The sequence below is a fragment of the Poecilia formosa genome, unplaced genomic scaffold (assembly GCF_000485575.1).
Source record: "Poecilia formosa unplaced genomic scaffold, Poecilia_formosa-5.1.2 Scaffold7, whole genome shotgun sequence".
In the NCBI taxonomy this organism is placed as follows: domain Eukaryota; kingdom Metazoa; phylum Chordata; class Actinopteri; order Cyprinodontiformes; family Poeciliidae; genus Poecilia; species Poecilia formosa.
The window spans coordinates 3,290,103-3,316,476 of NW_006799946.1; the positions used below are offsets into that span (position 1 = coordinate 3,290,103).

Here is a 26,374-nt window from a genome sequence, read left to right on the forward strand (position 1 = left end):
CAAACGCCTTCGCCTTCAGATCTCACCCAAAGCCGTATACGCTACAAACTGCTGCAATGACATCTGAGCACACTTACAAAGTGTCTCTCACATCCAGAGGAGCAAAAGAGCTACAGATTAAAGGCAACAGCTGCAAAGATAAGAGTACTGTGAGTTTATATTTACGCCACTTCAACATGTACAGGAAAAGACAAGTGCACAGGAGGCACGGTTCATTGAAACAGGAAGCAGCGCACTTGTCGAAGTGTTCGAACCAAGTAGCCAGTAGTAAAATTAGACATTTTAATTTTACAACGCGGTGGATGTAATCTCCTACCTGGGCAGCCACCGGCAGAGTCAAGCCCCGTTGGGCTTGATGACCTGTCCAAACCCTGGAGTACATCTCCACCATGTTTATCCGTTTCTAGCAACACGATCCATAGATCCAAACACGGAGAGACTCGGAACCAGCGAGCTAACTATTCAGCAGCCTTCAGTCGACCTGCGCTATGCCAGACTCCTTAGCACCCTCCTCATGCATGCAGCCTTCTCTCGCAGCGGCCGTGATAGTAGCAGCCCAGATAGAAAAGAGAACTGAGGTCTGTTACAATAAGCAGCAGGAAGGGACTGTGAGAGGGCTCGCCGATGTGGGTGTGTGTCACTGTTTGTGTGTGCTTAAATTCTTGTGCACAGGATAGGAGGGTAGAGGGTAACTGTCTGACTGAGCTAAAAAAAAAAAAAAAACAGAGTCGGTAAAAAGTAGACAGGAAGAAAAAAAAGTTTTAGTAGGCAGAACAACATGAGCTCTGCGGGTCACTTCGACCTACTTCCTGTCTGTGTATATACATGACAAATAAAACGGAAATGACAGCAATGGAAACAAAGATTTTGGAGAAGGACAGCAAACACTTAGGAGAAGAAAAGAACAGCTTCTGGTGAGCTTTTAACCTTTCCTTGGGTGGATGACTCAGACAATAATGGAGAGAAAGGGGAAGCAATAATTTCTTACAATAAAGCAGGGAGCTGCCACGGCCGGGCCAATCTGAAAGTACTACAGAATTCAAACGTCAAACAGGAAGCTGAGTGTTGGTTAGATTGCAAAATGCCCCAGCATGAAGCTTGTGGCCAATGTTTTGGAGGTTTCTGGGTTAGAGTTGGTTGCAAATGAGGTTTGAGGAGACATGGAGAAATATGATTTTTTTTTTTTTTATTTGGACAATTCCGGATAAGTGAATGAGTGAAAATGTGTAAAATTCAAGAAAAAAAAACACATCATATGTGCATATGTATCATTCCTTTAGAGATTTGTTTTTCTTTTGTTTTTAATTTGGGGCAATCCCATTAACTAACTTACAAAACAGCTACAGTTAACCTGAATTCAACACAACATAGTATGCAGCATAATGCGACAAAAACCAACACAACACAATTTCACATGACACAGTTCGGCACTTTACTATGCAACAGGACGCATGTATATTTCACTTGGGATTTTTTTTTTTCAGTCTGGTCTCTCCCAATAAAGGCCATAGTTAAATAGATACATAGAACAAGCAATAGCAGTCTAAATTTGTATTTAACATTTCAGCTAAATACAATTTAGCTGAAATAGCATTTAGTAATTAGAGTTAAGCTTCAGATTAACTCTGGCGCTTTTGTCTTTGTTATCTTCTATACCTTCTACAAAAGAATTGGGGACAAAATGTGTTTTTTTTAATATCAAATTAGGTATAAGAGTCTTTTTTTGATTAAATAATTGAAGGTAAGGAAGGTCTAAGTGCCTTAAGAACTATGAAAAATATGTCCTCCGAACATGAGTGATTACTGGAGCAAATATTTGTTAAAAAAAAAGGAGCCAAAGGCAGCACAACCTTCAAAACCCAAGAGAACCATGGATTGAAGAATTAAAAGAAATATCACAAGAATTTCCTGGAGAGAAAATGCAAAGAAAAGAGAGATGACTCAAACTTCTTCCAGAGTACGGCATAAAAAAAGGGAAAAGAAGACTTTTTGTACAGCAAAGCTGAAGAATTTGCAGTAAAAGCTTTGCAAAGTACTTCTCGTCATTTTTCCAAGGCATGGTTTGAGGCGAAATTCCTTCAGTCAAGAACCTTAAACTCTGTGCCCTGAGCAAAGCATGAAGCAGCAATCCGCCTGATTACTTAACCACATTAGAACCCATCCAGTCTAACAATGGGGTCCCAAATTGGGGCCCAAATCACGCCACAGCACACAGTTGGGCTATTGAATCAAACTGGCTCCCTTCCTTCTTACATCACACTCATCCCGGTGTGGAATCCAGGATCCTGAAAATGCTCAGCCGCTTATCACCACCTTATCTTTGCTTTCCAGGTCAGGGCTGTATCCTGATGTGCAAAACTGACTGATGACAGATTTCGCCTTCTCCCACATTTTGTAGATGAAATGTATTTGTGTAGGAGGGGAAACATTTCCGTACCGGTTGCCGCACAGCTCTCTGCTAAGAGGAAAACATGACTCCTTTTGGAGTATGTAGTTTGGGTTGCAAGCAAAAGATCACGCAGTATGCAAACGGACAGGAAACAGTTTGTCCACAGATTCTGGTTCCTGCTTCCTGGAACCTGTAATAATTACAGTAAACAGAAATCCCTTTGTGTTCAATGTAAAATGTACCAAACTACAGGAATATTGCAATCAAGCAGCTCACTACAGCTGCACTGTGTTTTTGTAAACTTATGAGATTCTAGAGCACATTACTAATCCACCATCTGATGACAACATTCAAGCTTTCTTTGGTATATTTTCACAGATTTTTTTTTTTTTTAGCCGATTTCTGTCAGATTTATGATTATGAAGGGATTGAAAGATCAGAGGTTAGATCATAACCTTTCTTATTTATTTATTTTCCTAATTAATAACCACAAATGGAACAAATTCAAGAGAAAATATAGCGCAACTGGTTCTTTGAAAGATGTTCTCCTTCTGACTCCAACAACAACAACAAAAAAAAAGGATTTACAAGAGTATACTTATTTATGCATCTGAAAATTAAAAAAATAGAACATGTCTAACCCCCTTCTTATCTCTGGAAAATAATTTAATTTAACTTCATTTAAAATAAACCTTCTTTCACTCATCTTCCCCTCATTGGCTTCTTGTAGCTGTCACTCTGAGGGTAGCTCACTTCTCACTTTCTGCCACATTGAACCACAATATTATTTAGACAGATGAGACAAAAGTAGAAACAGACGTCATAATGCATAGCATTTAGTTTGCAAATCCATCTGTCCATAGTCTGTGCACTATAAAACATTTGAAGGTGGTTTAATTTGAACATGAAAGTTCAAAGTACAAGAGAATTGTTTTTGTTTTAACTCAGAAATTAAAGTTCATGAAGCTGATTTGACGACAAAAGGCAAGTTGTCTAAAATATTATTTTCTTTTAAGTTCATTAAAATTGCGAGTTTTATCTTAATGCTGCAATTTAGACCAAATAATCATTTCACAATATGGAAGAAAAAACTTCCCTAGCCTTGTTATAGAGCACACATTTCTCCATTATTTTCACTCTCAATATCAACTTAAAATAACTTATTTTACTTTAGAATAATTTAAATTCTTGTTTCAAATTGCATGAACAAAAGCTCACGCAATTTGATGAATTCTATTAAACATCACAATAGACTCTGCTCTGAAACATTTAGTGTGAACAGGACATCATCCTAAAGCTTTGTAAACTGTCAACTGCATTGAAACAAGCATTTATAATAACGCACAAGAGTCAGATCAATATAACACACTCCCATCTCACTCACGGTGCAACAAAGTGCACAAAAAAAAAAAAATGCCACTAACCACACTGGGAACTAGTTCCCACTTCTTGCTAATACTTCTTTCATTGTTTTTAAGTGCTACCCTAAAATCTCTAGTTTATTCAACAGCAAAAAGTTAACCCAACTTACTATGTGCGTTTGTCTTTCGCAAACTCACAGATTTAGGTTCAAAATTTAAAACGCGCGACATTTATTTGACTTAAAGAGTGGAAGAGAGTAAGCACAACTAATTGAGGCTCAAACGTTTTACAGTGTACCCGCTTATCCTTGCTGGGTCGCAGTAACGTGGAGGCAGATTGGGGCTGGTGGTGCCCCGATTCCTATCTTCAGCGGTCGGTGGGGGGTAGCTTGTAAACAGCTAAACATGTCATTTCAGCGCCAAACCTAAAATTAATCGTCAGGCATGGTAGAGGAGAGGTGATGAGTTGGGATTTTTACGGCCTTTTGCAGTGACAGAGCTGATCACGGATTCATCTGTATGCCAGAGTCATTTGCGGTCAAATGTGAGACCATTTGTCAGAGAGCGGAAGCCTGCTGAGACTGAACCATCGACGGGATCTCAACAGAATCTGAAACACAGCAGCTAAACTACAACAGCCCCAGTTAAATTCCAGTCTTAAACCAGACTGAAAGGCTCTGGATGGAGCCGAAGACAGCTGGACACAAATGAATACAATGAACTCTAGAAATATTCCTCAACAACAATGTAAAAGACTGAAAATATCATACAGAAAACAGTTACTTCAAGTAATTACTGCTGAAAGGTGGACTCGGGGGGGGTCTCCCATGACTGCTGATGCAAAAAGTTGTCTTTCTCATCACTACAGAGAGTGAGCAAGGTTTTACAATCCTGTCTAAACTATATAGTAATTATATTTTTGAGACATAACTCTACTTGTGTCTAAGCTGCTGATCATTACAGGTGAGTCAGAGTTGACGGTGAAAATGCTGCTGTGAAGAGACTAAATCCTAAAGGACTGAAAAACAAGCAAGACGGGACGGAATAATGTCAATCCCATTTCACCAACATTTTCATTTTGTACCTGCAACCATGTAATCATTGCAAAGTAAGTAATTGATTAGAATAAGCTTAAACACACAGGTCATTTGTTTTTGTTACACCTCAGTAGCTTGTTAACAAAAATGGGAAATTGACCAATAACACAGCAGCAGAAAAATGCCTCTAGGCATGTCCCCGCCTTGGTGAAGATGTCTCAATAAAGTTCAAACTGTTCATTAGAATGAGGAAGAAAGGGATTTAAGTGACTAATCTTTTTTCGATCTTACAGAAAATGGGCAAAATAAACAAACAAACAAACAAAAAAGAACAGCGAGCGGGATCACGTGGATGAAGGTGCCTTGTTGATCTCACTAGCGAGAGAAAATGAGATAATCACTTGTAAACAAGGTAAACAGAACACCCTCTCTGAATGCACAACACATCAAGTCTTAATGAAAATCGTCAACAGCACAATGGGTGAGATTAACGTAAGCTGAGAACTGGAAAGTGACGCAGCATACTGCTCAGAGCGTCCTCAACGAAGTTCTTCCAGTTTCAATTCCCAGCCACAAGCTATAGGATTAATGCCTTCCCCTTCCCTCTCTGTTGACTAGTGTTGAATAGAGGCCCCTAACGCTGAAGAACAACAACTGGCTGGATGGGGCAAAGTCAGTCCAGACATGTTTGAATTTTAAGATATAAGGAATTAGACGACCAAACTCAATATTTCTTGTATTGTCAGATTTAAAACAAACAAACAAAAAAAATAGGACAAGGAAGTACTACATATGACTCAAATGTCTGTTTTGATGACACCAAACGTGTTTCCTTGTCTGGTTGATGTTGATTTGCAGTCTGTTTTTGGAACGCTCCCTCTAATCAGACCACATGAGCTACAGCAATTATCATAATGCTAAAAATGACTACACATGTAAGAGGTTACACAGATCTTGTATTGTTCCAGTGGGGGTGGAGGGTGGGAAAGCCATTTGTAGCTCAAGAAGAAGAGTTCACCCCGCAAAAGAAATGAAAAGCACCAGGAAGCTAGATACACATGCTCTTAAGATAAACGACTGACATGGGAGCTCTGCAAGGAGACGTCTGACGAGATGCTCACTCTACCTGTCGGTGCAGTTTCTCGGCATTTGATTTTTTTTGCCTTGTTTTAAGGAACAGGATGTATCAGCAGTGCCTCTCTGAGGTGATGCACCTTGACAGAAACCAGTTCCCAAGGGCCGGACTTGGAGGTCTGAAACATCAAATCATGCAACAGAGACGAGACGTTTTCACTAAACCTCATGTGCTAAAATCAATCAAACCTTGGACTCGACAAGTCTCTCAGCTTAAAAAAAAAAAAAAAGAAAAGAAAAAGAAAGATATATGAGTCATTTCGACTCAAGTTTCATACAAAGCTCTACAACTCTCTTTTGCCTATACTTGCAAATTGAACGACACAAACTTTAATTACTACGCTTGCCCTTCGTGTTACAGACCACATAGCGACATACACGCCCTCCATAGCGAGTGACCTACATTGGGGCTAATTGCAAGTCCTGTTTATTACATATGCCCACACTCAGGCCAACTGGAAAGCTCTGAAAGCTCAAAAAGATCTGCGTCCTGGGAGTCAGGCCAGACTCCCCCGCCACCACATCACCATGGAGAGGCCCCACATCCATTGCCGGGGTGAGAATGGACTTCGGGGATCCTGGGCTCATTTATTTTGTACACCTCTCTACATTCATCTATGTAGAGAACCCAGATTTTTTAAATATCTTTGGTTTTGAGTACAGGAATTTAGCCAGATTGTTTAATCAAACTGAAACGTGCGAGGCCCTTAAATACAAAACTAGGAGAGGCTGGAGAGATGAACCTTGCGTTTCAACTATAGTATAGCCTTCCTTTGCAACAGGTGCAAAAACACAGAGACAGACGCGAAACTTACCCGAATGAGAGTCTTCGAGAAATCAAATCCAATGAGAGAAGAAGGAAAAACAAAAGAGTCAGATTCGTTCTGTCAGTTCGGTGTTCGAACTTGTTTCAGTGCCTCCCTGCACGAGTTTGATCATTTGATTCCCAGGATCGGCGGTGTTGCCGTGGGGGGAAAAAAAGCAGGTACAGTAGCAGCTGGAGGTCTGGGAGTGGCTCTCACCTTCTGGACTTAACTCTTTCCCTTCCCTCGCCGAGCTCACTCAACCTGTTTTTGTAACCTGTTCCTGCACGGCGTGAAGCGAGCGGCCGCCCCTCCCGCTCCCTCAGCTCCGCAGCCGACAATGCAGGAAAATCAAATCAAAGTGCAGCCTGCATACGCACCGGGGCTGCTGGTAAATTCCTCACGGAAACAATCTGAGAAGACAGTGTGAACTTGAATCTTTGAATCTGCTGCCTTTACCGGAGAATTTCAGGAACACCTCTTTTTTTTTTCAACCCCTTACACTCATTGAACTAGAGAGCCATTCATACGCAAATGAGCTGGCACTGAAAACAAAACCCCAACTGCAAGAGGTGGTTCATCCCTAAATCTGACCACATCAAGATTCGGATCATACTTACATTAGAGAAATACACACTAGAGCCAATTGACAGGTCTGAAAAATAACTATCTAAAACTTTGTTTGTTTTTTTAATCTCACTAGATTGTGTGTAGGCTCTGTGCGTAGGCTCTATGTTTATGGTGCTCCGGCCACTTTTTTAGGTTAGCTGCATGCTTTTTCAAAGGCAGACAAAAATAGGGGACGCATAACATCACAAATTTCTGACTGAACCATAAAAAAATTCTGATTTTATTTAATTTATTATTATGCAAAAGAAAAGTTCCTTTACTTAATTTAATTTAACAAAAAAACTAAAACTTAAACCGCAAATTCTTTCAACAAAGAACATTTCACGTGTTGGTCCAGTCAAAGCCCAGACTTAAATCAAATTGAGAATCTGTGGTAACACTAGAAAACCATTCACAGATGCTCTCTGCAAAGAGGAACTGGCAAATATTTGCCATTCTAAGCTGATGACAACAGAGCTCAGAATCTGCAGCTGCAACTGCTGTGAAAGATGGTTCTAGTAGAAATGACTCAAAATGACTAAAAATAAATGCACATGATCAAAAACTCTGTAACCGTTTAACTGTTCTGCTTTACATTTAAGCACTGCTTTGTGTTAAAATCCAAATAAGACGCACTACTGAAGATAAAAGTTGCAACGAGAGAAAGTGTAAAAAGTTACAAGTAGCCTATATTAATGCTTTTGCACTCTGTTAGCAAGACCTGGTGGTGATGGTTAGTCGTATTAGTAACCTCATATTCTGACACTAGTATTGGCAAAGAAATGTAGTAGTGTAGTCAAGATGTGCCACAATACCTGTTTCAAGAGAAAACCACTAATTCTACATTTACTGAAAACTTTGGTTTGTTTCTATAAGATAAACTATATTTGTAAAATATGTATCGACACAATATGACAGCTTGTAGCGCATTGCATTACCCCAAAGAGTCTCAGTAAATTTAAATAAATGTAAAATTACTTTTAGCATTACTTAAAAAAAAAAAATTGCAACAAATCATTTTTAAATGACATTTTTCCATATGTGTCCAAGAAAACTCCCTTCAACTCGTATAACTGTTGACAAAAATTACTTGCTCTCTCAAAATCACTTGAGAGAGCAAACAAAATGAATCATCTGCTTGTATTAATAGTGAATTTATCAGAGAGTCCTAATTATGAAATAGTGAAACCGAGACTTGGATGCCACCGAGTTCTGTTTCTGCTTCTCGGAGTGGGAAGTGAAATGATGTGGGGTTAAATAAAATGTCGAAGTGGGATGAAATTTCATTTGTACCTCTTTCTCAGACAGAGAAAAAAGTGTTGTTTTGTACCGATAATAGTTATCAGACGTGTATGGAGATTTTCTATTTATTGGTATTTTTCACAATTACACATTTGTCGGGTCGTTACGCTCGGTTGCAAAATGTCTCTGTCAACACCGGAATTTCATATCCCGATTTAAAGATGCAAAATGTAGAATCTGTGTATTCTACTTTTGAAAAAAAAAAATAAAAAAAAATAATTTAAATTCTGCATTAATATTCTTATTCTGCCAGTTCTATACCCAGAAGTTTTAGATGTACAAACCAAAGATGCTTCATTTAAACATTGTATTAAGTTAGCTTGAATTGAAGTCAACTTTTATTTAAATTATTGTATTTTTATTTTCATTTGAAGACATAGCAACATTAAGCGGATAATCCAAAGCCTTTATTCTGGTCGTCTAGCCTTATTTTAACCTGTAAGCCGTCGATCCTCCTTTACCTCCACAGTAAAAGCAGCTTCTGCAGGCCCTTTGCAAATTATTCACAGCCTTTGGGTTTTTCCATATTGTGTCCTTATTTTACAGCCACAAAGGTTGAAAACACTTTACTGTGATTTTGTATGACAAACCAGCACAGAGTGGATACATGTTTTCAAATCAAAATCAGTTGTGCATGCAAATTAAATATACACCTAATTTGTAAAAATAAATAAATGAATAATAATTAAAAAAAGAGAAAACCATGCATTGTTTCCCTTCCTTTGCACACGTGTGGAGTGCTTTGTGTTGGTCTGTCATAAAACCCTAATAAAAGTTCTTGCAGGTTGAGATCATAACGTGACAAAAAAGGTAGGAAAGTTCAAGGGGAAATTTTATGCTGCACTGTACATACAAGCCCCGTGATTTTCCCCTCTGAAAGGAACTCATTTAATAATTTCTAAAAGCCTGAGGAAATTAAACTAGCTGGTGCTTTGATGAATAATATGCAATGAATTGCAACTAATTAGGAGTTTTTGTTACTTAGAATAATTTATTTGAAGCTTATTGGGATCGACAGCTTCTGCATAAATTTGAAATAAATGTTACAATGCAGACTACTAAAACAAACTCTCTATGTGTTGATTTGCTTATTATTAATTGTAGGACTTACTAAAGTGAAGTAATGCTTTAAGTTTGTTAAATTATACACTTAAGGGTCAACCATAAATAAGATGATCCCAAATACATTTAGATGAGCGTTTTTTTTTTTTTCTGTCTGTTTTTCTTTCGGAACTTCCTTCAAATAGAAACAATATGGCAGTCCCACCCCACATTGACAAGTAAAATTACGCCATCTGGTGGTCCAAAAAATGATGTTAATACAACAATCAGTCATTAATTGTGTGAAAACTTTACCTGCTCTGTTGTGAGAGAAGCCTGTTCTGCTGCCTGGTGAGAACTTTGGTGCTGCGGCGCCGACTCTTTGGGTGAGGACGCTGCGAGTTCAGGAGGCTCAGGAAAGGAGTCACAGTCAGTTACGCTTATCTCTGGAGTCATGTCATAGAAGTGCGGTGGAGGTAAAGGAAAATCCATTTCACATATGTCATGTGGAGGTAAATCCACATCTTTATCATTCGCAGAAGCCAGGGACTTCTCTCTGGACTTGTCCTGGTTTGTGTTTTTTCCCTGCTGCTTTTTGCCGCCATGCTGAGGTGTAGCATAAAGTTGTTGATCTTCAGATACTAATGGTTCTGGAGTGACTGATCCACGGCGTGATGAGTTAGGAGTCGCGAGCTTGTTTCTATCGTCCAAACTGTGAGCACGGTTCCTGGCTGCTGGTGCATCTTTCGAAGTTTCACTTGGCAAGTTGACCCACAGACCAAACGTGGAGAAACGATAGGTTTCTTTTGAATCATCCTGAACAGCTGGATGAGTCACTGTTTTTGTATCGAGTGACGTTCTCTTGGTCGTGTTCACGGCTTTGTTCTTCCCAGTCGCATCTGCCGGTTTACGTTTTGTCAAACTCTTTGGTGATTCTGTTTTTTTAGGGCCAGAAGAAGTCCCAGGAGGCGCAGAGACCTCCTTCACGTACTCGGCTGGGATATAGAAGGGTTTGGAGTCTTGGTCTTTGGAAACACGCCACCAATGATCATTGGTCTTGGAGACGAGGACGTACCTCTCGTTAGGTTTGATGCAGATGTGGCGGCCATCCTTCGCTTTGTACTCAAAGTCAAACTCCACCAACACGAACGCCATCTCCTCCTCCCTCCTGTGGAAGCTCAGTTACTTTGGTGGCAGCTCTAACATTTTGGAGCTGCAAAATAGAGGAAATGTGATGTTAGAATAAGTTTCAGAATGAAAATGTCACCTAGTAGTACACAGTTCACTCTCCTACACTTCCACCTACCAAAACGAGTTTCTGTTTTTGCCCTGCTTTCACCTGACAATATGAACAACAACACACGACCTACGCTCTGGGGTTTGTTTATGTCACAGAACTTCCCCAGTTTGTAAAACTAAAAGCAGGCTACTAATATATTTTTAACTTTTCCATGTTTGTTTTAAGTCACAGCCACAAAATTCAATTCGTTTTAATGGGATTTTAAAAACATGTTTCCATCTGCAGGCACTTATTGTAGCACTGGCTATAAGTTTACAGTTGTTGTGGTGTGCAGCCTCTACAGAGTAATTTTTAATTTTCTTTTTTAACACCTTAAAACAGTACAAACAAGAATATGGTTCGGTACTACACAGTTGATTAGCCTATCACAATGCTGCTAAATGTGGGGTATCGGAGAAAATGTTGCTTTCACAGAGTCCTGTAAGGTCAGATGAGAGCAAAGAGGAACAGTTTGGCCAAAAATACAAAGAACCGTGTTTACTCAAAATCAACCAAAGCATATGTGCAAAAAAAAAACAAAACAAAAAAAAAAAACACTTCACACTAACTGTCAAATTTGGTGGTGAAAGTGTGACTATTTGAGCTTCTTCTGTAGCCACAGGACATGATCATCCATAGAGTTCTATGTAAAACAAAACCAACCACATAATGTGAGGCCGTCTGTCTTTCCACTGAAGCTTGGAGGAAACTGAATTAGGGAACAGGTCTAAGAGGGGCAGGAAAGGAGAGGCATCTTCAAGAGAGCTGTGCATAAACAAAGGTGTGCAATCCTCAATGAAGTGTTGCAATGTTGTAAACAACAAATATTACATAATTCCTTATAAAGCCTTTAAACCGAAACATTTACCCTCGGATTGACGACACAGTTTCACTACTTGTTGAGCAAACAAATATGCCAAAATTAGAATTGCAGGAAAAAAACTAAAAATAAATTATCTTCTGAGGCCCTATCAGTCTGTAACATCACTGATGATGGCCTCACTTGATGCCATGCAAAAGTATTTACACCTCATTGGATATGAATACACTTGTCATGCTGAAAATTCAAACAAGGCATGGACTCAATATATTTTGAGGACTTCTTTGTGCTCGATCAACACCAAGTAGTGTATAACTGCATAGTCAAAGTAAAAGCAGACATGATAACTCCTGCCAAAGTTTGACTGTAACTGCAGCCATTTTTGCTTTATAAGGGATATTTACTGTTGTTTTGATTCGCTTTACATGTTCCTACACTTATAGCTTCACCTTTTTGGATGGTTTGTCTTTTTTTCCCTCTTACTTTTTTGGAGGATTCGTTTCTTGACTCGGTGCTTGATTTAATCTAAAGAATGCCGATTAACAAGGCAAGCCGAGATGGAACATTCACTCTCCGTGCAAAGGAGATACACAGGAAGTTGCCTGCAAATGCAACCTTGAACCAAACTAACTAACAGACACAAAACAGCAGACTGTAAAGTGCTTGGCCACAAAACAGGAAGCCTGCACCAACCTTGGCTCGGCATCAGTGCGACGTCATCTGGCAATCTCAGTTTGTCTTTTTTTTCTCCCCCCTCTGCATTTAATTCATTAAACACTTGGCATATCCTGGGTGTTTTTACCACCCTCCTGAAGCAAAAACAGAGGCAGAAGTAACATTGTAGATGAAAAACAAGATCAACTAATATGAATAGTGTGAAAGTCCTTAAGAAAAAGAAGATACATTCAGAACAGCAAGTACTTTACAAAGAATTCTGACTCATTTTCAAAGATAATTCCTTCTAAAAATCCTTCTCAGTTTGACATATTAGTATCGTTTCACACGAGTCCCTCAGCAGTTGTCGCTTCAGTGAAGTGGAATAAAAAACAGAAAAAGGTTTCATTCTGGAATCTGAAGCTTTGAGGATTCCAGAGGATTACTTGCATGTCTAATTGTCTCTACTTGCCTTCGGTTGCGATTTCTTTAAGTTTCCTTGTGATCAGATGAGTCACTGAAGGGGAAACAGCCACTCTGTCCAAACAAACTGAAATGTGGAGATGAAGAGTTGTAGAGCTTGAACCTGCTGCTCACAAGTGCTGTTTCTGCTCGACTGGCTGATTTCCTGTTCTGTGTGCCTTTACCGAAAGAGGCAAACTGTGAAACATCAGAGCTCTGAAAGCCACACGAAATGGGAAGTCTGACTTTACCCACACTTCCCAGTGAATACTTGGCATGTAAATTCTTTTTACGGCAGCGTGCTGACTTGGATTGAGCGGCATGCTGTTGAGTCAGTGTGACATAGCAACATAGTAGCTTTTTTTTTTTTTATAGCAGAGCAGACGCCATAAAATTGTTGTGGTTGTTGAAACAGGAGTGAAAACTTAGTTTGTAATTCAGTAACAAGATAACAATTTTAAGCAATACCCAAAGGAAAACATAACTGAATATACTAGTGAGACTGCTAACTAATGGCACCAAAGATGTAAAATGTAGAAACCATTGAAAACTACATAAACCACATAAAACAATTCATGTCTGTTTATATCACAATTGAACTGTATGTCTACCTGTGTTGACGATCAAATACGCCCTCTGCTGGAGGAGAACAGTCTTTGTTTTGAACTAAAACGATTTACATTCTGTGCTCTTAAAGTGCTTACGCCCTTAGAAGTTTCTTTTGGTTTTGCTTTCTAGTCAAAAGTTTTGGTAAGCATATTTTAATATTAGACATAGATTTATTTGAGTAAATACAAAAAATGTTCACTAGGAACAGCAACAAATATAATTATTGATTATAAAAGGAAAACATGCCAAATAAATCAATATATTAGTTAAATAGAATATGTACAACAACCTCACACAAAAAGCCAAATAATATTTAGTGACTCTCTGTCATAAGGAATTTAAAATTATGACTGTCAATATCCTTAGTTCCCTTATTCCTTAAAACCAGGGTTGGCCCAGTAATAATCTTAAAAGGAAATAAAATATAAGCGACCCAGTTTTCAACCATATATTATCTGCCACTCACAATATGGCCACAGTAATAATTCATCCTTGTAAGTGCAACGAAAACCAATAGTTCTCTTAGAACTAAACTTTACGTCGTCTGCTGAGTTTGAGTAATTAATGATCAGTTTTTCATTTGACAGGAATAGGAGCCCTGCCATAGGCAGGGCATCAAAAAATTAGGTGAAACTCATGTTGTTCCTCTCCACGGAAATCTTTAGTAAAAGGCGAAAGATTTATACGATCTGAAGAGAAACATGAGTGCATGATACTTAGAGGGCTCCTCGAGTCTTTATACTCCAGCATACAATTCACACTGACGGTAGCGATTAACCTAAACAGTCAACAACAAAAAAACAGAATTTAAACTTCAACATATTACAAGAAGCTGAAAAAAACGTCAAAAATATTTTAATATCACCACAGAATGCGCCAGAAAAGAGTTCTTATCTTAAATATTAACGTAAATAAACTGTACAACACATCGCGCAATGCATCATGGGTATCACTCCGCTTTCATCACAGCTACATAATAACAAAGTTCTGCTAGCTCATTAATAAAGCAAAATCAGCACGACTTATTCGAAAACCTAGAGGCGGACATGACGATTAAAACAAACTGAGAAAACGTTTATGTTATGATTGAAAACCTTTATAGACGGTTTCTAAAGTTAACGCATGCGCCGTATAGGAACTTAAAAACGAAAGATGATATCCGTGAATCGTGCATCCATGAGAAAAAGTGCGAAAAATAATGCCAAATTCTAGTATATTGCTGCACTATAATTCTAATACTTCTTAGGTTTATTTTATTCCGTCCGATTGACACCTATATTCTAGAACTGATGAAGCATCAGCAGAGAAATATTCACTCAAGATTTAAAAACGAATCTGTGCTATTATTTCAGCTAAATCTAGGACGATCATGGAGGAAGGGTAAATGAGAATAAATGCATTAAGGAGCAACTTCATCTATTCTTTTGTCTTTCTTGTACCTCAACTCCCTGCAAGAATCCTTTCTGACAGAATTTCAACTGTCTGTTTCTGATTTTATGCAAGTCTTTTTCGGTTTACTTAGGCTTTTTGAGATTTTCACGTTTCTGCATTTCATATGAAATGTAGATTTTACTAGTTTCATTTTGGAAAAAAAAAAACAAAACAGTGAAAAAGAAACATAATGAACAGATAGTTTAACAAGATGTGCGAGAATAACAAAATGGCTAACCTTTTCCCCCTCTCTACTGTGTAAATCATTTAACAAGTGCAAAATTAAAGACTCCTAATACTGCTCTCTAAAGCAAAGTACACAATGAACAAAAATAAAACTACTTAAACTGAGTGAAACCTTTAACCCTATTTAATATTGGATAAACAGAATGGGCCTCTGAACATTATTTATATGGAGAAAAGACAAACAGACCAAAAACAAAACTTCTTGTGTAGAACATTTTTTATTACTTTGCCGAGTTAAAGTGTCACTATATCATGAGGCCCTGACTGAAATTAAACAGATGCGGTTCATTTTCAGTTTTGTGACAAAAGAAAAAGACAATTAAATACAACATAATGAACATTACATTACACAGATGACAAAGCAAGAACATATCCAGTGCTAGAAAAATGTACAGAATAAGTTTCTGGCAGGACATTTTGAGTAGTAAACATTTTAAATTAGCTGTGTTGGACTGCTGGTTTTATGCTGCATCAATGGCACTCTGAATTCAGTCCAGTTATACTTCAGTGTCCGTTTTCTCAACACTTCACTTGTAGAGCCAGTGTAAAACAGGCTCTCCTGATTTGGATTAACAAGCTGATATTATGGATTATTACTGAGCATCTTGGTCCACAAACCCTAGAAGGATTGATTGGCTTAATGTTAGCATTTGGTCTTCCATTTAAATACAAATATAATCTGAATTCCAATATCAAAAATAAGGCATAGTTCAGTAAAAAAAAAATGCTTCCCTTGTCTGATTTTTTACTGTACAAAAAAAAAAAAGATTTCTGTAAATGTTCAGAATTTCACGATGAAGGCTGCAGAGTGAAGACGCGGCAGCTTTTTGCTATTTAAGACATCCCAGAAACATAAAAACGGTTATTTAAAAAGTGTCTTTGTGCAGCTCCGTGCGTTTGCTTTCTTTTAGTTTAAATGGCCTTGACGTCGATGAGACTACCATGCTGGGTCCCCTGCCGCAGGGTCTTGATTCCCTGCAGCTTTCGGCCGTGAAGAGTGAAGCGAGACCAGGTGGCCAGCTGGAGCAGGGCACAGGTGATAGGCACAAACACCAACATGTAGAAACAGCCCAGACGGAGAGGCGGAGTCCCTGAGTCGGATGCAGACACGGAATCCTTCACGGGTGTCCTCTGGAAAATATCATAACCTGGGGGGAGGAGAAACCCAGAGTTGAGGAAAACAATCCCTTTGGTGTCAACAAAGTGCAAATCTCAATCTGAGAATGTTCAGAAATTCTGGAAAGATCTTTTAAAATACAAGAAAGAAAGAAAAAACCAAACAAAATGGCTGCATTATAGTTAAACTTGTATCCTTGTTTAAGTAAGAAGTATTTAATGAAATTATTTTTGTTACTTTTAACAAAGCTGACTTGCTAAAGTTCTGAATATTTGTAAGTATATGCTCAATATTAGAGAGTTAATGACATTCATCTTCTTTACTGCATCATTGCTACTTGTATTCAGGATTTGAAGTAGCAATTTACAAGATTACAGATCAATTTGACCTTACTAATTGCTAAAACAACTAAAACTTATACGTACTTGGGTGTTGGAACAGGACATTGATCTCAAACTCAAACAAAACAGGTTTTTAAATTGAATAAAGCAGACTATGACTAAGCTTCCTTGTGGAAAATGTAAGCTTAAAACCCCAATTTAAATCAGAAAACCAACCCATCTAGTAAATCCGCAAGAATAAACGGTAAATAAATATCTGGCCAGGATGTATACGCTTTTTGATTTTATCCCCTGCAAATTTGATGACATTTCTCTTTTTAAAGTTGCTGAGTAAACATTCCACCCTGGAAAAAGAATGGTTCAAATGAAAAAATAAAATTTAATCAAATAAAAAGCCCCAAAAATGAATCTAGTTTTCCCAAAAGCTGTATGTACAATGCTTTCGAGGAAGCGTGCGTACCTGTGTAAACGCAGAGCAGCCAAGTGCCGATGAGTGGGGCGAATGTCTGGCCCGGTTTGGTCAACAGGTTGACCATCCCAAAGAGGAGGGCCGAGGCGGCCTGCTGACGTCTGTTCACCACGTAGTCCTCGTCGACCAGATCGGAAATGACCAGCTTCAGCAGCTTGCAGGTGCCCTCTGTGAACACCCGGTTACTGAAACGAAGAGGCGGACGGTTAGTGACCTGGCGGGAATCCTTTAGGTGCGAACAGCACAGGTCAATCTTTCCTGGCGTGTGCAGCTTTCAAAAATGTTCAAACCAAAAACAAGCAGAGCAGAGGAAAAAGCAGAAACTGTCAACGGTCAACTGTCGGCCATACCTAGCTATGAAGATGCACAGCAGATAAATGTGGTCAGCCCCTGCAAGCAGCATAACCACACTAAGTCCCAGTTTGAGCATAAACAGCCAGCGGATAACCTGGTAAACGCCGTAACGCCGGCACAGTGTCAGGAAATACAAGTTGTTGAGGTGGGGGGCAACGTAAGAGATCCCTGTGAGGGAGCAGAAGCAGAGCTGCATCAAAGAAAAAAATACAAACTGTGCAAAGAAACAGAAAAAATGATAATGTGCTCGGTTTTAACCACAGCTAAGATAGAAGCTCTCTAACAGCACCAACTAAAACAGGCATGCCGAAGTGAGAAATAAAAATGCAACATTTTTTATTAGGTTTTAATATGACAGACCAACACAAAGTGGTTCATAATCAAAAAGAGGGAAAGATTTTCTTCTGAAAAGAGTGCGCTTTAATATTGAGCAGCACCTGAGCAAATACTCTGAACCATCCACTGCTGCAGCTGGAAGTACTTTGAGGTAAGTCTTCCACCAGCTTTGCACATGTAAAGACTGACATTTTTAAGATTTTTTATCTTTTCTTTTTTTTTTTTTTGCAAAATACCTGACCTTAGTCTGATTTAACTCAGATGGATTTAGGTTTGGTCTTTCACTGAAGATTCTAGCACATCACATATAGGCCTGTCACCAGAACAAATTTTACTAGACAATAAATTGTCCCAGAAATTATAGCAATAAATGATGGTATTGTTGTTTTGAGACAAATTCCAAGTAAAATTATGGTAACAATGGCACAATAATGCAAGAACACATACTTAAGGATCGATCGACTTTAAATTCTAATATACATTTAAACACTGGACCTGGAAGACATTTAAATAAAGAAAGAAAACGACACAATCAACAAATAAATAAAATGAATTATGAAGTCTCTGTAAACATAATCAAAAAGGGGGCTGGTTGAAACCAAAGCACCAGACTGAAAGCTTTTATCATTCAGTTTTTGGCAAAGGGAGAGAGAAAAGAGAAAAACAATAAATCAAGCAAATTAAAATTATTGAGTTTCTTTTAATTGATCATGTGATTAATTGACTTATTGTTTATTGTGACAGGCCTACACACATAACATATGCTTTGCAGTGTGTTTAGGGTGGCTGTCCTGCTAGTCTTAAATCTTCAGTCTTAAACAGTTTTCTTCAATAAGTGCCCTTGACTGCATTAATCTCTATTCAGCCATCTTCCCATTAAATGTGACCATTCTTCCCCTCTGCAGTGATTTCACACCTCAACTAATGCAAAGAAAACAAGTTCATATTCATTTAGAAACAATAATGCTAATGCTTTAACTCAGGAAGAGTTCAGAAATCAATATTTGATGGAATAACCATGAAGGTTTTCAATGCTGGGTTCAGTGCACAGTGCAGTGGTTTCAGAGCTGTATAGATGGAAAAAGTTTTTAAAAACAAAGTAGAATTTTCCTTCTTCTTCACATTCATGAACCACTTTGCGTTAACACATAAAACCCACCGATGCATTTTATGGTTGTTGCATGTCAAAAAAACATAAAAAAAAATAATAGTTCAGGGGGTCCAATACATTTGCAAGACACTGTAGGAAATAACAAAAGTATCACAAGGTGAGTCTATTAAATTTTGTCATGGCCTTAAGAGAATTCATGTTTACTGCTTTCTGATTTTTTTTTTATGCTCTTGGTGTGGAAGATTTTTCTGTGAAATCCTACCGAGCAGGATTGAACCTGTGGAGGCAGAAATGTTATCAGACAAGAGATGTTCCAGGAATAGAGGAAAGAAGTTGTTGTTGAAATGGCAGTGAAACACCTGCAAACAAACAAACAAAAAAAATCAGACAAAAAGATCAAATGTATATGATTTGAAAATAAATATAATATTCCATTTGTACTGTACAACTGAAAATATGTAGAAACATTTAACATGATTTTGAACAAAGTCCTTACAATAATTTGGGATTCAATTAAAAAAATAAAAATAAAATCAGAAATTTTCCCTCACGCTGTAGAAGTTCGTTTATTATGCTGATAGATTAAATAGTCAAAGAAAAAAATATTTACACCTTCATACAAAACTCATTTTAAGTATTTACTATTGTTGATATTTTTACCTTTACTATCATCTCACCTGGATAAGATTCATGGACACAAACCACATGAAGTTTCTGTGCTTGGAGAGCTGCTTCAGATACTGGCCAATAGTGATGGGTTTCTCTGTTTGAGTAAATGGAGCGTGACCGACACTCAGCCTGGATCCAGACACATGAACACATATTATTGTAAAGGACAAAACAAAACAAACAAGCAAAAAAAAAAAGATATCGTTCAAAACTTAAAGACACTTTAAATGTCCGTACTCCTTCAGTGTTGACGCCTCATCTAGCTTTGAGCGGATCTCCTTGCTGAAACGCTGCTGCAGCAGCCGAGACACAACGAAAAAGCCCAGGATGGAAAAAGCTGCCAGAGTCACGCAGAACACACGGAAGGAGTAGAAATCCTCCTTGTCCCAGACGGAGTAGGAGAGGAAAACAGAGACGGAGCCCAACGCGCTGAACACCGAGCAGTGGAAGTTGAGGCGCGTGCGGTCGGCGGCCGACACGGCGAGGTCGGCCAGCAGGGCGCTGTGGTGGAGGTCCACCATGGTGAGGAAGCCGTCGTACAGACACAGGCACAGCAGGAACTGCAGGCCTGGCCTGGCCCACGCCACCCAGAAGGCCAGGAAGGACAGGGCGAAGAGAGGGCCATTTGTAGAAAGGGCCTTCAGGCGCTTCAGCACCACCTCTGGCGATGTGATTTGAGAGCCTGACCTGGGTGGAAAACACACGCCGTGTGAGAGAAATCTGCAGAAACAAAGGCTGCGATCTCTTCTCGCTCTCCTTCCTACAAAAAAACACTTAAGATTTGAATAAGTTAAAGTCTAAGTCAGCAACAGCAAACAAAACATATTTATAAAAGCATGAATAAATACTGAATATCCTGGAGAATGTACACTCTTTGTTTAAACTTTTTTTTTTTTTTCACCACTCACTGAATAAACATAACTGGTTTGCAATATGACAGAAATGTGAACACAGGTGGCAGACTGTTTGACGCGATCAACTGGTTTTCCTGTCAACGTGGCGGACAAGGCCACATATCCGACAGTCAGACGTAGGCATCGGCTGCGTGGGAAGCGGCGGCATTTTTTGTGTTGACTGGAAAGTCAGGAAAAACAGGAACACGACTTGTTATATTCGTGATCATTTTGCACCAAGTCAAGTTCAGATATTTTTCTTAAAGAAAATGGGATCATTTTCCTGGGGCTTCCAACGGTTTTTGTTGCCAAACTTATAGAATGAAAACTAATGTTTAAGCTTGTCAATCGCCAGCAATGCAGCCTAGAGAGCAGAAAAATGCTAATTCTGATTTATTATTTACTTTTGTTCATGTTTAAAATAATTTTATTTCCACTCTTTAGGGTGATGCTCTTATCCTTTCTGCATTTGTCAAGACAACATAAATCTAATTCATTGGTGTTCTTTAAAGTAACTTTATGTTTTTGTGAAGCCATCATTAATGCATTATTTGCTACAAATTATCAATGTTGTTGCGCTTTAGGCATAAAAGAAATCCTTGTTTAAAAAGGGAATTGAGTTATTCTTTTATTTTCCCCTTTAATGTATTTCAAATATTGTATAAAAATGCTTAAGGGAGTAAATGAAAAATCTGCAAACTGTGCCAATTAGTTCATCCGATTAATCATGAGAATAACCGATAAAATAATCTATTAGCAATGCTTAAACTTTGGTTTAGGACGGCATTAAACGAAAAGTCACGAAGATGACGTGCACAATTACGCCAGGCTTCGTTTTCGCTGTGATCTGTTGAGTCACAAAAAAGACCAGCAGGTAAATATTCTGCAGGGGAAGAATGTTTAAAACAAGAGATGCAGAGGCTTACTGAGGAGAGCTGAGGAAGGCGTGGTCACTCAGCCAGCCGAAGAGAGGGTCATTCAGACTGTTCCAGATAAGGAATACAGTCTGTGGAGCAGAATAACAAGAAGATAATTAGACGTAAAGCAAATGGACATCAGATCAAAACGACCTCAGAAAACCTTTTAATCAATTTGTATAATAAACTGAACTTTGCTAGATAAGTCAATAAGAAGAATAAATCTAGTGGAATCCATTCGCTTGACTTTGAATCTTTCTGTATAATTGCATTGAATGAACATTTCTTTTGTAAAGTCCTTTGTGACAACATTTGTTATGTACTGGTGCGACATAAAAAATAAAAAAAAACCTGAATTGAACAATTTCCTGTCAACTTCACTTTGGTTTCTCCATTTACCGTACTCACCTCTCCCACCCAGAAGGAGATTTTATCGATCTTGTAGATGGACACAAACGTCTCCACGTAATAAAGCAGGAACACATTGTGGAGAATGGACGTAAAAAGGGCCAGTGAGCCGTAGAGCACTGCGGTGGAGAAGACACTCTGCCAGAAGCCCCAGACGCTCCTGCCCATGCTTTTCTCTCAGGTCCTTTCTCTGAGGTAAGCTGTGATCGTCATTGCCTGGACGACCCACCTTCACAGAAACATATCCTGACAAAAAAAACAAACAAAAAAAAAACAAGAAAAAAAATCCAGTGTTAAATACATTTAAGTTTATTTTATTTTTTTACATTGTTGCAGTTCTGTAATTAGCAGGAGAGAAAATGAAATCTCTAAATTGTTTTTTTTTATAATAATGCATTAATTAAACAAACAAAAAACATCTAATCATTTTTGGTTCATATTCATGTGAAGTGAAAAATTTTTTTATTAATGCTTTCCTACAGGTTTCAAAAGTAGAAAAAAAGTGATATCTATTCATTTCCTTTTTTAATCTCATACTATTACATACAACCCCTCCAAAAACAACAACAACCCTCAGAGCAGCTACATCTAAACTCAGAAAATTAATAATACGACTGGCTCCGTCTTCAGACTACAGGAATGCTGTTGGCAAAGCAACGGGACTGCAAGTGCTCATTAAAATTTGTTTAGCTGTGAACAACTTTTCCTTTCTCTCTGGGCAAGATCCACGTCCCGCTGTGTTTCGCTTGAGTTCGTGTTTGAACCACGGGCTCTATAAAAAGCTGCCCCACTTCCCGGGTGAAGAAATAAAAGTGAAGTCACACGACTGTTGCCGGACAAGTAATTTTTGCTGCATCGGTTTGCCCTCCGGCCTCATATTTAACGCTGAACTATGAACGTTCAACACAATTAAACAGTAACAGCTCCTGGGAAAAGTTGAGGGCTGCATCTCAACTTTTGTCACTGCTTTCCTTCACTGAAAGCAAGAGAAACCTTATTCCAAACCATGAATGCAAATCCTGCCCAGCCGCGTTTATTTCTGAGCCTTTTTTCACTTCCCCTTTGCCGACTCAAGGTGCTCTTCTCACTCTTAGGGAAAGAATTCACATAAGTACCGGCAGGTTTATTTCTCACCCCACACTTAGGCACCACAAGCGCAAACCTGTCTGCATCTGAAAACCTCTCGTCAAATCTCGAGCGCAAAACGCCTTCGACGGGTGAAAGCGACCGCGTTTCAACGTGCGATGTGGCGTACTCTTGTCCGGGTAAACAACAGAGCGGTGTTGAAGCACGGCCCTGAAACGTTAAGATTCGGATCAGCGAGATAACAAGGGGAACGAAAAAGCTCCGCGTTATCAGATCTCGGCTAGGTCGTATCACGTCTAAAACGTGGCCGCGTCGTGTCAAATCGGTCTGCAGGAAAAAAAAAAACCCACAAAACAAGACAACATCTACAAACATCCCACTGAAGTGCAACAAAGCAGGAGATGCTTTTTAACCTGCGCGCAGGTCTCTTTGTTTCGACGGCAAAGATACACCTGCTGCTCACTCTGAAAGCCAAGAAGCAGGAGCTGATGAGGCCTGATCTTTGAACTCCAGGTTCTCCACATTTTCAAACATCAAACTTTTTTTCGAATTACAACTTACAGCCAATATCTGAACTCAGGCTTTTTTCATCTGCCTTTTTTTTTTTTTCAAATCCCAGACAGTAAGGAGGGACAGAAGGATTTACAGATGGTTTGATGAATAGATTGGATGGGCAAATTGTTCGATGGGAAAGACGTCATCCCAGAGGGAGGATTGCTATTCAAATACCTCCTTCACATGCGGTTGCTTGTGTTGCCTGATTTTTGTGCCTCCTATGATGTCATCACTCCAAATGAACACAAAGCTAAATTAGCTGGGGTCGTTTTTGTGGGATTTTTAAAAATTGTGTATGTTGTCAATCCATATATATATATATATTTGTTTGTTTTACTCAGGGAACATTAAAGAGGAAATCAAATTGCATCTTAAACTGCATTCTTCAACTAAACAAGAAGAATTTAATTTGTAACATTGTGAAAAAAATAAAATCGAGAAGTAATGTTGCACTTTCTAAATCTTTCCAAACTCTCTCTTGTTTTTTTGGGTTTTTTGCTTTTAGAAAGCTCTGAAGTTTGATAAATACTAATCGTAAAAATAATATCGAGCTGTATGTAACTGCCTAAATAGTATTCCAGTCTGAATCTTGATTTTTCAAACCATGAAAAAAAAAAAAAAAGAGCAATTATGAAATTGACTTCCAATTTTCAGAGATTTGGCTCAGAGCCACTTTACTGCTTGTCTGGCATCTGAACTAAATTACACCAGCTCCATTAAAAAATCTGTAACTCTTGGACTGCTCAGTACAGATTGGGCTATCTGGCTGTAACCGCAGATCTTTAATGGAACAGAAATATCCTTTATCGCCCCACTGTGGGAAACAGAAGGAATGCAAATTGAAGCATGAATATTCAAACCTAGATAAAAATTAAAAAAAATAATAAAATCGACAAACAGAACCATAAAAATGAGACTGTCAGTAAATGGAAATTTTGAAAATTTTAAATACACATGTATTAAACACATGTAGTGTTGTCAGTACTTTAAAGTTGGTTATAAAAAGTGACACTTTCTGATTTATAATTTTCTTATTTTTGTGCCATATAGATTATGTTATAGTTAACGCTATATCTGTGCTTTATTAACACACTTGATTTTCTTTGTGACATTACGACAATTGTCTTTGCTGGCAAAGACAATTGTCCTGTAAAACAAAGTATTACAGGTGGTCTACAATAACGCTTACAATGAAAGAGGAAACCAGATTCATTTGTAACACTTTTGTTCTCGAAAAGCTACAGATTCCCACAGTAACAACCTGCCTGGCTCACTAACTCCACTGTTGTTCTCATACTAAACTGATTAATACTGAAACCACCACATCACTTCAAAAGTTAATAACAGCTGACTCGTTCCGTAAGGCTATCGATAGCCTTACGGAACATGTTTGTTTGCCGTTCTGCTAATCTATAGCACTAGCTAGTTGTATTAGTAGCTGCTAGCATTAGCTACCTAGTTAACCTCACCCGGGCAGCTTATCTGTAAGTAAACACAACCACCGCCTCCAACAGTGCTAAGAAATAAGAAAATACGTGTTGCGTACCGACTAAAGAAGCTGTCAGGTATCCAGACCGAACACACCGAGATCGTATCGACACCGGGGGAAGCAGCTGCTTCTTCTCAGAACCAGACAGTCCACGTCATGACCATTCACTGTTATCGGTGGGTTACTCACGCCAGTGACGACTGTACTGGATTACTGAAGGGGTTTCCCAACGAACAGATGGGATCCGCAGCGCCCCCAGCTGGCAAGCACTAATTATGACAATACATTTAAAAAAAACAAAACAAACTGTATTATATGTAATGCGTCAAAGATTCTCAAGATGGTGCTGTTTCACAAGCCTTGTCTCTATTTGCAGGAACAACTCAATAAAAAAAACAACCCAACCATAACCCCTCTCTCCCCCCCGAAAAACAATAAAGTACTGTATTCGGTATTTAACTTCAAAACACATGTATTGATTACAAGCAGAGTAAAATATTTCAAGTTGTTTTATTTTTCTGATAAATTTGATGATTGCCACTTACACTTAATAATAATAATAATCAAAATAAGAAAATTAGGATATTATGTAAAACTAATAAACAGGGATTTTTAATCGACCTGTTGAGAGGCTAGTTCATGTACTTAATAATTACATCAGTGGAGAGGGGCCTGTGGTTCTGCTGAGGTGTTCATTAAGCACAGGTTGTCTTCCTTAAGCACAGGTTGTCTTCCTTAAGCCTGTCTGAATTGTTGTCTCTGTTGTCTCTGATCTTCTTCTTGATAACGCTCCATAAATTATCTGTGGGGTTCACACCAGGTTGTACATATTTCTGAACTGTATGACTTTGGGAAAAATTATCTAATTAACTGCTACTTTTTAAGTTATACAGAGGCAATGTTGAATTTTACAAGAATAAGCTTGATAAAAGTACAAATAAACTGTTTACATAGGCTGGTCATTCGATAGATGTTAGATCCATTTTTCAAAGTCTGAACTGGAACTTGGCTTAGTTGAGTCTAACGTTATTCAGTCCAAAGCATCCTCTTGAATGGACTTTATAGAGCTAAATACAAATGCACTTTTCCTTTGTTCTCTCTTGTTTTAATTCTTATGATCACTCTCCTTCCATGTCATCTTATACACTTCTTTATGGTTATGTATCAAATAAAATCCCAATAACATATAGTGATGTTTCTTAATGTGGAATAAGCGTGAAAAAAAGTTCAGAACGTAAGAAATAGGTGAGTGCTGGCGAAGGGACTGGAAGCCTATGCTATTTAGATTGAGCAAACATTTGATTGTTTTGACTGTGAAAGCGTGTAAAAATTCAGCGCCGAAATCCAGTCCCATCAGAACGTGTGAAATAAATTCCCTGTTCTCGTCAGCAAGCAAGAGGCACAGACTCCCCATGGACTGCACATGCGTTAAAGCTATATAAGGGAAAAGTT

General features: G+C 38.5%; 2 protein-coding genes across 3 annotated transcripts in view; both read right to left on the reverse strand.

Moving 5' to 3' along the window:
• LOC103151598 (rho GTPase-activating protein 27-like) overlaps positions 1 to 12,584 on the reverse strand; it is a 28,931-nt gene extending 16,347 nt beyond the window's left edge. For both annotated transcript variants that reach the window (XM_016681661.1, XM_016681671.1), the window contains exons 1-2: positions 12,469 to 12,584; positions 9,992 to 10,889 (exon numbers count right to left, since the gene is read on the reverse strand). In XM_016681661.1, coding sequence (XP_016537147.1) covers positions 9,992 to 10,831 — 840 coding nt within the window. In that variant the 5' untranslated portion in view covers positions 10,832 to 10,889; positions 12,469 to 12,584. The remainder of the gene's footprint in view (positions 1 to 9,991; positions 10,890 to 12,468) is intronic.
• A 2,792-nt stretch (positions 12,585 to 15,376) lies between these two features.
• Positions 15,377 to 25,171, reverse strand: mfsd13a (major facilitator superfamily domain containing 13A). The gene is made up of 9 exons (XM_007571772.2): positions 24,980 to 25,171; positions 21,793 to 22,038; positions 21,394 to 21,473; positions 19,812 to 20,261; positions 19,583 to 19,703; positions 19,168 to 19,264; positions 17,455 to 17,626; positions 17,096 to 17,289; positions 15,377 to 16,325 (listed from the first exon to the last, which is right to left on the reverse strand). The coding sequence occupies exons 2-9, from the start codon at positions 21,958 to 21,960 to the stop codon at positions 16,090 to 16,092; spliced, it is 1,518 nt and encodes a 505-aa protein (XP_007571834.1). The 5' UTR covers positions 21,961 to 22,038; positions 24,980 to 25,171; the 3' UTR covers positions 15,377 to 16,089.
• Between the last annotated feature and the right edge of the window lie 1,203 nt (positions 25,172 to 26,374).

Coding starts and splice junctions, on each gene's coding strand:
- mfsd13a (XM_007571772.2), bottom strand. CDS start 21,960: ATGGGCAGGAGCGTCTGGGGCTTCTGGCAGAGTGTCTTCTCCACCGCA. Junction 19,265..19,582: donor TGTCCATGAATCTTATCCAG/GTGAGATGATAG, acceptor GTTTGTTTGCAG/GTGTTTCACTGCCATTTCAA. Junction 17,290..17,454: donor CTGTGCATCTTCATAGCTAG/GTATGGCCGACA, acceptor TCTTCGTTTCAG/TAACCGGGTGTTCACAGAGG.